The sequence below is a fragment of the Entelurus aequoreus genome, linkage group LG05, assembly GCF_033978785.1.
Source record: "Entelurus aequoreus isolate RoL-2023_Sb linkage group LG05, RoL_Eaeq_v1.1, whole genome shotgun sequence".
Lineage (NCBI taxonomy): Eukaryota > Metazoa > Chordata > Actinopteri > Syngnathiformes > Syngnathidae > Entelurus > Entelurus aequoreus.
Window position 1 is genome coordinate 60,077,747 of NC_084735.1, and position 12,228 is coordinate 60,089,974.

Consider the following 12,228-nt stretch of genomic DNA (forward strand, 5'->3'; position numbering starts at 1 on the left):
AGTATTCTGGACATCTGTGTTCGTGAATCTGTTTCAATCATGTTCATTGCATTATGGAGAAGGAAGCTGGGCAAGCAAAGAAGAAAGTTGTCGGTGCGAAATGGACGTATTTTTCGAACGTAGTCAGCCACAACAGTACACAGCCGGCGCTTCTTTGTTTACATTCCCGAAAGATGCAGTCAAGATGGAAGAACTCGGATAACAGAGACTCTAACCAGGAGGACTTTTGACTTGGATACACAGACGCCTGTAGAGAACTGGGACAACACAGACTCTTACCAGGATTACTTTGATTTGGATGACAAAGACGCAGACGTGCTACTGTGAGTATGCAGCTTTGGCTTCTAAACATTTGATCGCTTGACCGTATGTGCGCAACTTTTTTTTGCGTATGTACGTAACTTTTTTAAAATATATAAGCTTTATGAACCTTGGGTTAGGTGAACGGTCTTTTGGGCTGAGTGATTGTGTGTGTTGATCAGGTGTTTGAATTGTATTGGCGTGTTCTATGGAGCTAGGAGCTAGCATAGGAGCTAGGAGCTAGCATAACACGTACCGTACCGTACGTGCGCGTCACGTACGTAACTTTTTAAAAATATATAAGCTTTATGAACCTTGGGTTAGGTGAACGGTCTTTTGGGCTGAGTGATTGTGTGTGTTGATCAGGTGTTTGAATTGTATTGGCGTGTTCTATGGAGCTAGGAGCTAGCATAGGAGCTAGGAGCTAGCATAACACGTACCGTACCGTACGTGCGCGTCACGTACGTAACTTTTTAAAAATATATAAGCTTTATGAACCTTGGGTTAGGTGAACGGTCTTTTGGGCTGAGTGATTGTGTGTGTTGATCAGGTGTTTGAATTGTATTGGCGTGTTCTATGGAGCTAGGAGCTAGCAGAGGAGCTAGGAGCTAGCATAACAAACACGCAGGTGTTATTATGCAGGATTAATTTGTGGCATGTTAAATATAAGCCTGGTTGTGTTGTGGCTAATAGAGTATATATATGTCTTGTGTTTATTTACTGTTGTAGTCATTCCCAGCTGAATATCAGGTCACCCCCGGCTCTCACAGCATCTTCCCTATCTGAATAGCTTCAACTCCCCACTAGTCCTTCACTTGCACTTTACTCATCCACAAATCTTTCATCCTCGCTCAAATTAATGGGGAAATTGTCGCTTTCTCAGTCCGAATCTCTCTCACTTCATGCGGCCATCATTGTAAACAATAGGGAACTTTGCGTATATGTTCAACTGACTACGTCACGCTACTTCCGGTAGGGGCAAGCCTTTTTTTTATCAGATACTAAAAGTTGCAATCTTTATCGTCGTTGTTCTATACTAAATCCTTTCAGCAAAAATATGGCAATATCGCAAAATGATCAAGTATGACACATAGAATAGATCTGCTATCCCCGTTTAAATAAAAAAAAATTCATTTCAGTAGGCCTTTAATCCTAACAGTAGGATTGTTATATAGTGCCTGTATAGTTTTAATGATTGTATCCTGAAAGACGAATTTATGTAGAACTCTGTAAAGAAAATTCCAATTAACCGAATCAAAGGCCTTTTCAGCATCCACACTTATAACAATTGCTTCAATGTTTTTTCTTTGTATATGATCCATAATATGTAGTGTCTTTCTTAAATTGTCTTGTGTTTGTCGTTGATGTATAAAACCTGTTTGATCATTATGTATCAATATAGGTAAGACATTTTCTAATCGTTTGGCCATAATGGAAGTAAATAATTTATAATCTACATTGAGAACCGATATTGGCCTGTAAGATCCACATTCAATTATATCCTTGCCTTCTTTTGGTATAGCTGAGATAATTGCCTCTCTCCAACTAAGTGGCGTTTGTGCCTTTTTTAAGACCCAATTCAATGTGGGGAGTAAAACAGGTATTAATTCTTTTTTAAATTCCTTATACCACTCTGCCGTGTAACCGTCTGATCCTGACGATTTACTTAGTTTAAGCCTATTAATTGCAACTTTTAATTCATTTTCAGTTATTTCTGCAGATATTGTTTGGTTTTGTTTTTCATCTAAAATAGGTAAATCCAGGGAGTTCGGGAAGCTGTCAATTTGGGTTATGCTCCTACTAGAGACCTCAGAGCATAAAGTTTTATAAAAATGTTCGAAGGCTTCCTGAATTCCGTTTGGTTTAGTTTTTATCTCTTTTGTTCTTGGATCCCTGATTTTATGAATTGTGTTTTCGGCTATCTTTTTTTTTAGTTTCCAGGCCAATATTTTCATAGACTTAGAGCCACTTTCATAGTGTCTCTGTTTCAAGAACATTAGATTTTTTTTTATTTCTTGTGTGGCCAAACTGTTAATTTCATTCCTAGTATTTCTTATTTCCCTTAATGTATCCTGTGCCAAATCTAGTTTGTGTTTTCTTTCTAATTCTTTTAGTTTTTTTATTAAATCATTTGATTTTGTATTCTCATTTTTTTTCTTAAATGAAGATATTGCTATAATTTTCCCTCTTAAAACAGCCTTCAGGGTATCCCATAACATGGGAGGCGAAACCTCTCCTGTGTCATTGAACTCCAAGAAGAGATTAATTTCAGATTTAATTTGTGTTTTAAATGATAGGTCATTCAGCAGACTTGAGTTTAGTTTCCATGTATTCTTTTTTGCCCTCAGATTAAAATCAATAGATAGGTATATATGTGCATAGTCACTTAAATCTATCGTCCCAATTTCACAGGTACATATTTTATCTTTATCCTTTCCAAATGTTAGAAAATAATCTATTCTTGTATAAAGACAGTGTGGCACGGAGAAATAAGTATAATCCCTTCTGTCTGGAAAAAAGTCTCGCCATATGTCAATTAAGCCTACTTCCTCAAAAAGTGTGTTTACTTTCTTATAAAGGGGTTTAACGTTATGTATTTTTGTACTACATGAGTCCAATTTTGGCTGTAGATATATATTTAAATCCCCACCACAAATCCAAAAACCTTCGGTTTCCGTTACCATAATATTGGTGATTTTTTGGAAGAAATTAATATCACTCCCAGGGGGTGCATAGACATTCAGTAAGGTGATTGGGTTCTCATCTATCTTTCCCTTTACTAAAATAAATCTACCCTCCTTATCACCAAATTCCAGTACTTTTTCAAAATTTAGCTTTTTTGAGATGAGAATTGCAACTCCTCTCCTATATCCTAATTTATATGACGAAAAAAACAAATGAGTGAAGCCCATTCTCTTTAGTTTTACATGCTCCTTGTCAGTTAAATGGGTCTCCTGCAAATATACTATGTGGGCTTGTTCTGTCCTCACCTTTGATAATATTTTATTACGTTTAATTGGTCAACTATCAGGATATAAAATCAATATAGGTAAAACCCATCTACTCTCATATAATTATAACCCACCAGGGGAAATCAGAAGTAGTTACCCTTTGATATGGCAAACAGAGTCTTTTAAATACCTGGGCATTAATTTGCCAAAAGATCTAACAAAATTATCAGAATACAATTATCTACCCATACATAAAAAAATAAAAGATGACATAGCAAGATGGAACTTAATTCCTTTTTTTAGCCTTAGTTCTAGAATTGATTCCATCAAAATGAATGTACTGCCAAGATTGCTGTACCTATTTCAAACCCTGCCAATAGAGATTAACCAAAACCAATTCAATGAATGGGACAAAATGCTATCAAGGTATATATGGCAAAGTAAAAGGCCAAGAGTTTGTCTCAAAACTTTACAATTGGTCAAACAAAAGGGAGGATGGGGTTTACCTTGCCTCCGAGATTATTATTTTGCAGCCCAGATGAGAGCAGTGATATGCTGGTGCAACCCGTCATACATTGCTCAATGGAAAATTATTGAAGAAGAAATGCCCTCCATCCCCATACAAGCAATCCTGGCGGATAGCAATTTACAGACCCACATAAATAACACTGATAACCCATGGGTGAAATGGACCCTTAAAGTGTGGAAAATGATTATAAAGGAATACAAACTCGAGAGTGATATTGCAGTTCTTAAATGGTGTGCCTATGATACAGAGTTTACACCTAATAAATTAGACTCAATATTTAAGGACTGGATATCTAAGGGTATAACAGCTTTATGTAGTGTAATGAAAGATGAAAAAATGCATAGTTTTGAAACTATTAAAAGGACATATGTATTAGAAAACCAAGACTTCTATCGATATTTGCAGTTGCAACATGTTGTTAATATGAAGGTGAAAAGTGTCACAAAGACGAGTATATGTTTGATTGAATTGTTTACAAAAGCCTACAATTCAGAAACTATTGATAGAAGTGTTTCATGCTTGTATAAGGGTCTGTTGAATATGAAATCATATTCAACTTCATTATTAAAATAAAATGGGAGGAGGAAGGAGGGATAACTATATCTGAGGAAGAATGGACAATAATATGGGTGGTATGGTTGGGATATAAACAAAAAACATTTGGACATTTAGGGCAGACAACAGATATAAGATGTATGTGAATATGATGTAATGGATAGGAATGTCTGATGCTGGATGTCAATAAAAATAAAATGGAAAAAATATATATATATATTGTAATTGGCAAAAACAGGTAACTAGACAATAAAAGGAGGTGACAATTACCCAGCGCTGGATAATGAACTCTCCTGATTGGCGATCATAGGAAACAATCGCTCTAAACAGAGGTGAAGTTTTCAATCAACAAAGAAACAGGAAGTCAAACAATGAAAACTAAGAATGCTGGAAAGGAAATAGAACCAAAACACAAGAAAAACTAAATGAGTCCCAATCTATCATGAGGGATCATAGCATCAATAATTGTGAAGAGATGGACATTTTTGGTTAAATATCATGAGTTACTATGGCAGTTCCGAATGGGGGAAACTGAAGTGTTCCCAGACCAAGTGCAAGACATAATCTCACTAGCAAGTCCTCGGTCTACCACATGGAACACCTCACTAGGAAGGATGATGCCTGCCACTTCAACTGGCTTCTCTTGATGAGAAGGATCAAAGTTTCTACTGTGAGTTCCTCATGTCTATTAGGGAAACTCATTTTGGCCGATTGTATTCACAATTTGTCATTTGGTCACCACCCAAAGCTTGTGGCCATAATTGAGGGTAGCTATGTTGATCGACCGGTAAATCAAGAGCTGAATCTTTCTTTTTATCATCACAGTCAGATACAGCGATCGCAACACTGCAGACTATACTGGGATCATTGTGTCGACCTGACACTCCAGCCTTCCTTCACTTGTGAACAAGGTACCAAAAGATACATGAACTCCTACACCTGGGGCAAGACCTCACTTGCAACCAAAAGGGTGCAATCCACCATTTTCTAACAGCAAACCATGGCCAGATACCTTTTTTGAGAATCACTACCTTATACATTTGAGTGCCCGAGTGATAATAGAAACTATGTTGTCCAAGGTCTCTCACAGAAAATAGGGCCACTGATTCAGAATACCCAATTGAAAAAAAATGAAAGTGACACCGCATGAAATGCTGGGAGAGGGGTTTTGCAATCCAGCCCTTGGCAGTGTTGATTTGTTCTCTGACTCTGCTACTTTGTTATCTAAGGAAATATAACATGGCACCATTGCAATGAAACATGAGTTTTGAACACTAAAAGACATTGATTGATGGAGACTTTTATTAGTAGATTGCACAGTACAGTACATATTCCGTACAATTGACCACTAAATGGTAACACCCGAATAAGTTTTTCAACTTGTTTAAGTCGGGGTCCACGTTAATCAATTCATGGACAGATGATAAATTGAAATACATGATAATGGAATTTTCTGAATAGTCAGTCAATTAATTAGTTAAAGTACCAATGATTGTCACACACACACTAGGTGTGGCGAAATTATTCTCTGCATTTGACCCATCACCCTTGATCACCCCCTGGGAGGTGAGGGGAGCAGTAGATTGTCCGACCTTGAAATCGGTAGGTCGTGAGTTCAAACCGAGTCATACCAAGGACTATAAAAATGGGACCCATTGCCTCCCTGCTTGGCACTCAGCATCAAAGGTTGAAATTGGGGGTTAAATCACCAAAAATGATTCTCGGGCACGGCCAACGCTGCTGCCCACTGCTCCCCTCACTTTGCGCCGTAGCCATACCAGGATAGCAGAGAAGGAGAACAAAACGTTGATAACGTGGCATATACAAAACCCAAAACCAGTGAAGTTGGCACTTTGTGTAATTCGTAAATAAAAACAGAATACAATGATTTGCAAATCCTTTTCAATTTACATTCAATTGAATAGACTGCAAAAACAAGTTATTTAATGTTCGAACCGAGAAACTTAATTTTTTTGGCAAATAATCATTAACTTAGAATTTAATGACAGAAACACATTGCAAAAAAGTTTGCACAGGGGCGTTTTTACCACTGTGTTACACGGCTTTTCATTTTACCAACACTCAGTAAATTTTTTAAGCTTTTCGGGTGGAATGCTTTCCCATTCTTGCCTGATGTACAGCTTAAATTGTTCAACAGTCTCCGTTGTGGTATTTTAGGCTTCATATTGCGTCACACATTTTCAATGGGAGACACGTCTGGACTACAGGCAGGCCAGTCTAGTACCCGCACTCTTTTACTATGAAGCCACGCTATTGTAACACGTGGCTTGGCATTGTCTTGCTGAAATAAGCAGGGGCGTCCATGATAACGTTGCTTGGATGGCAACATATATTGCTCCAAAACCTGTATGTACCTTTCAGCGTTAATGGTGCCTTCACGGATGTGTAAGTTACCCATGCCTTGGGCACTAATACACCCCCATACCATCACAGATGCTGGCTTTTGAACGTTGCACCTATAACAATCCGGATGGTTCTTTTACTCTTTGTTCCGGAGGACACGACGTCCACAGTTTCCAAAAACAATTTGAAATGTGGACTCGTCAGACCACAGAACACATTTCCACTTTGCATCAGTCCATTTTAGATGAGCCGGGCCCAGGAAAGCCGGCTGTGTTTCTGGGTATTGTTGATAAATTGCTTTCACTTTGCATAGTAGAGTTTTAACTTGCACTTACAGATGTAGTGACCAACTGTAGTTACTGACGGTGGTTTTCTGAAGTGTCCCTGAGCCCATGTGTTGATATCCTTTACACACTGATGTCCCTTTTTGATGCAGTACAGCCTGAGGCATCGAAGATCCGTAATATCATCATTTTCTAGAGGATATAGTATCCGAGGTGGTTTAAAATACAAATCCGTGATCCACAATAGAAAAGGAGAAAGTGTGGAATCTAATGAGCCCTTGTACCTAAGTTACGGTCAGCGCGAAAAAAGATACACCCTGGCGTCCTGCACTGCACTCTAATCCTTCACTGTCACTTTCCTCATCCACAAATCTTTCATCCTCGCTCAAATTAATGGGGTAATCGTTGCTTTCTCGGTCCGAATCGCTCTCGCTGCTGGTGTAAACAATGTGCAGATGTGAGGAGCTCTTCAACCTGTGACGTCACGCTACTTCCGGTACAGGCAAGGCTTTTTTTATCAGCAACCAAAAGTTGCGAACTTTATCGTCGATGTTCTCTACTAAATCCTTTCAGCAAAAATATGGCAATATCGCAAAATGATCAAGTATGACACACAGAATGGATCTGCTATCCCCGTTTGAATATGAAAATCTCATTTTAGTAGGGTGCAGGCTAAAATTAAAGAAAAGGTGCCTGAGGCCATGTTTACTCACTGTTACACACACAAACTGAACCTAGTGCTATTACACTCGTCAAAGTGCATGCCCAAGTGTCGCATATTTTTTAAAACAGCTGAGGGACGAGGGACGTTTTTCAGCAAGTCCACAAAGCGCATAATCTGACTCTCGCCAGATCCTTGTCGTTCGCTGAGCTCCACACATTGATCTGGAAGTTCTCATTTGGAGATGTATTTCAGAAGGTGGGGCCTTGTAAAAAAATCATTGTATGTGATTGGATAAACCACTTGTCCGTTATCTTGAATGACGTGCTACTTCAACCACTCACATCGAAATCAGCCCGTGACGCTGATGAGAGCGACGCTGGGAAATCCAAACCCGGTTGGAAGAAGAGCCAAAACATCCTTGCCACCAATAAATGCCTTCAAAACCGTTCTCTGTTCATCTTTAAAATAATGAATATTCGATCGATGTAGCTGAGATAGGCTCCAGCGCCCCCCGCGACCTTAAAGGGAATAAGCGGTAGAAAATGGATGGATGGATGGATATTCGATCGATGTCGCAAAACAGTTGCAATAGCAGAATCAATGTCAGCATATGACTCCTCGCTCCGTGCCGCCATTGTTGTTTGAATCAAACAGTCCCTTCGGCGCTACATCACATCTATGAAATCCCGCCCGGCGATCCTGATTAGTTCATTATTTTTTGCTATCTAGAAGGAGTTTGCAATGCCTTTGAGCCCAGACCCTTGAGTTGAGCTCAGGAACAACAAGGGTCTGGCGAGAGTCAGGTTACAAAGCGCACTCACTTGTTGGATGGTGTTGTCAAGCGTCGTTTACCCAGAAAAGGGCCTACAAAATGGAATTATAATTCTAGGCTTCTGCAGGCAATAAGCATGTACCAAACTGATCTCCATGCCGTGTTTCATATCATTATGGAAAATCCTGATAGCTGGGATAATGACACGCTGATGATGGCAGCAGGATACGATCGGTGGCTGTCAAAAGCATCAACATGCTTTCTAATTACTGCGTATGAGGGCATTTTTAACGAAACCGACGCACTTTATAGAGTGCTGCAAAACAAGGTGATGGACATTGAATACTGTCTTGCACGCATCTGCGACACAGTCTCATATGTCGAGCGCATTACACTAGAGTTTGACAGTTTCTACGACCGATTTGAGCAGAAATGCGGTGCACTTGGTTTGACAGACCGCGTGTTCTGTAACATTATTGACGACATCAGCGATCAAATGAAGTTTGACCATTTCGATGAACTTGCTTTCCTCGGTTTGGTGGATTGCGTAAAATTTTGTGAAATGTCACAACATGTTGATGACACGAAACTGCAGAGCCTGTCAAAGTATGCCAAGTTCTTTGACTTTGTCAGGCTAAAGACCAATCTCATTGGACTGTATAGCTCAAAAAAGGTGAAGGATGAATGTAAATCTCCTGGACAGCCCCTCAACTTTTTGGGCAAGAATGACGTTATTTCAACTGTCCCTGAGGCAACAAAGTTGCTCCAGCTAATGCTCACTGTGCCAGCTACTACAGCGTCAGTGGAGCGGTTATTCTCAGCACTGAAAAGACTCAAAACATACAGCCGGAACAGGACTGATCAAGGAAGGCTCTCTTCACTGGCGGTGATCTCTATTGAAACAGACAGACTTTTAAACTGAAGGAAGATAAGGAGGACTTTTACCAGAAAGTGACGGAAATTTTTATCTAGAAGGACCGAAGCATGGAATTCATATAAGTAAAGGTAAAACAGAGATACAATTTTTTTGTTTTGTTTTTAATGAAATGTGCATTATGTGGGCAACAGTTTGTATGTGTAAAGAATGCAGAAATGAAACATAACCCGTAAACTGCTGCCAATCAAATGGCAAATAATCTGCGCTGAGCGCATTTATTTGGAAATCTGATTCAGATTACGTCAGTGCCTCACCAGCTATTAACCTCACTGCACGTCACTGCTCTGCGCTGAGCACAAACTCATGGTCACCAATTCTCTGTTCTCTCTCCCTACTAGACAGAAGATGGCCTGGAAACACACAAAGTCTAAAGACTGGCACACCCTCAACTATGTACTGATAGATCAAGGGACAGACGAGACTACGCATAATTCGCTCCATGCCTGGGGCGGATGACTGCTGGACGGATCACCGGCTTCTCATGTGTCGCCTTGACATCAAGAGTCAGCAACCGCCAAAACGGGTTTCAGTAAGGTACAGACCACACAGTCATCCCAAGACATCAGGGAATTTATTGAAAGAAACCCGATGGACCGCCCTGAGCCAGCATCCATTGAGGATCACTGGACCAACCTTCACGATGCTATGACCGCTGCCGCCAAGGAGACGATTGGCTTTGCACAAAAGAACAGAAAATTAATTGGTTGAGAATGAAAAAAAACATCTACCATCACTTTAAAGCCAAATGTGGACACACCTTGCCCTTGAAAACCACACCACTGCGGAAAACAAATGGAAATACCAGCAGGCATCAGCAGAATGCCAGAGAGGACTCAGAAAAGCTCAAAATACCCTCACAGACCCATTTTCAATCAATGGAAGGCTCAAGCAATGATGCGCACTGGCACCAACCTGTTTCTCATTGTACATGGCTTCCATATTTAACAACATCCCACCAGACTTGCCATCCATCAACATACGCTTGTATGAATGGCGGACACATTTACACGATAGGCAAGTTTACACATTAGACACTTTTTACACATTAGATAAATTATTACATTAGATACATTAGATACATTAATACATTATACACATTGACACATGAAACATTTACACATTAGACACGTTTAGACAGACACATTTACACACTAGACACATTTGTACAATAGAAATACATTAGACACTTTTACATGTTACACACATTTTCACATTTGACACATTTACTAATTTGACACATTTACACTTTACACACATTTACACGTTAATACATGTTCTCATTCATCCAGGTCATTATATTCTCAGGGCATTCAATCAATCGATCGTAACGTGACTGTTTGGTTTGTCTTAGAAGACGTTTTGCCTCTCATCCGAGTAGGCTTAGTCAGTTCATGTTCATAGACCTAAATTGGTAATATCTAGTCTTAGACTTAAATTGGCCAGATCTAGTTTTAGACTTGAATTGGCCAGAACTAGTCTTGCAGTGGGCAGCACGAAGGCACAGGGGTTAGTGTCTCAAAATATAAAGGTCCTAGGTTCGATCCTGGGCTCGGGATCTTTCGCCCCGTGACTGCGTGGGTTCCCTCCGGGTACTCCGGCTTCCTCCCACCTCCAAAGACATGCACCTGGGGATAGGTTGATTGGCAACACTAAAATGGCCCTAGTGTGTGAATGTGAGTGTGAATGTTGTCTGTCTATCTGTGTTGGTCCTGCGATGAGGTGGTGACTTGTCCAGGGTGTACTCCGCCTACCGCCCGATAGTAGCTGTGATAAGCTCCAGCACCCCCCACGACCCCAAAAGGGATAAGCGGCAGAATATGGATGGATGGATAGATGTTGGCCAATAAAACGTTGACTGTGCTCACAGGATGTCAGAGAATGAGTCTAAAGGGAAGCTTGTTGAAGGAATCCTATGGACAGAAGTTATCACTATGCAGCTGAGATAGGCTCCAGCACCCCAACCCCAAATGGGCCAAGCGGTAGAAAATGGATTGGGATTGGATAGTCTTGATAGTCTTGGTGCCATTTACACATTACACATATTTACAAATTAAACATATTTACACATTACACATATTTATATACTACACACTTTTACACATTACACACATTTACACAATAGACACCTTTACACATTACACATGTCTACAGTGTGCAAGCAGTCATTATCACCTTCCGCGACCCTGAAAAGGACAAGCGGTAGAAAATGGATGGATGGATGGATAAAAGTCTTACCCGATGATGTAAGCCAAGACACCCAGCTGGATGAGGCGGCACACCACCCCCACTTTCTTGTTCCTGACCAGCACCTGGCGGGGGGTCTCATACTCGAATAAGAAGTCAGAGAGAGCGTTGATGATTTGGCTCTTCATTTTAGGGCAACTGACCAAAAGAAAAAAGGGTCTTCACCCCTTAAAAGCACCCTAACTTGTCCTCTTTTTTCACTTCCTCAACAGTGACACTCTCCTGTCATAAGGAATATCAGATGTGCTTTATGACAAGTCTTTAATCTCTCTCTCTCTCTCTTTCTCTCTCTCTCTCTCTCTCTCTCTCTCTCTCTCTCTCTCTCTCTCTCTCTCTCTCTCTCTCTCTCTCTCTCTCTCTCTCTCTCTCTCTCTCTCTCTCTCTCTCTCTCTCTCTCTTATGGCTGCATCTTTATTGTAGCTAAGGGCAAACATTATATTTCTCCTGAATTTGACTTTGCTGGTGTGTTTAAATTACACAACAGTTGCCACACCTACTCTTTAAGTAATCAAACCTTATAATTAAGCCACTGACATCCTCTTCCTGCATGCACGGTGGAAATTGGTGCCAGGCAAACCCAAGACAAGTACATATTGCATGTTTGCATATCCTCATGTGACTATTTGCA

The 12,228-nt window shown here is 40.2% G+C and overlaps 1 protein-coding gene across 1 annotated transcript in view; it reads right to left on the minus strand.

Moving 5' to 3' along the window:
- p2rx1 (purinergic receptor P2X, ligand-gated ion channel, 1) overlaps positions 1 to 11,808 on the minus strand; it is a 73,533-nt gene extending 61,725 nt beyond the window's left edge. The window contains exon 1 of the mRNA XM_062048500.1: positions 11,592 to 11,808. Coding sequence (XP_061904484.1) covers positions 11,592 to 11,728 — 137 coding nt within the window. The 5' untranslated portion in view covers positions 11,729 to 11,808. The remainder of the gene's footprint in view (positions 1 to 11,591) is intronic.
- Positions 11,809 to 12,228: the final 420 nt, after the last annotated feature.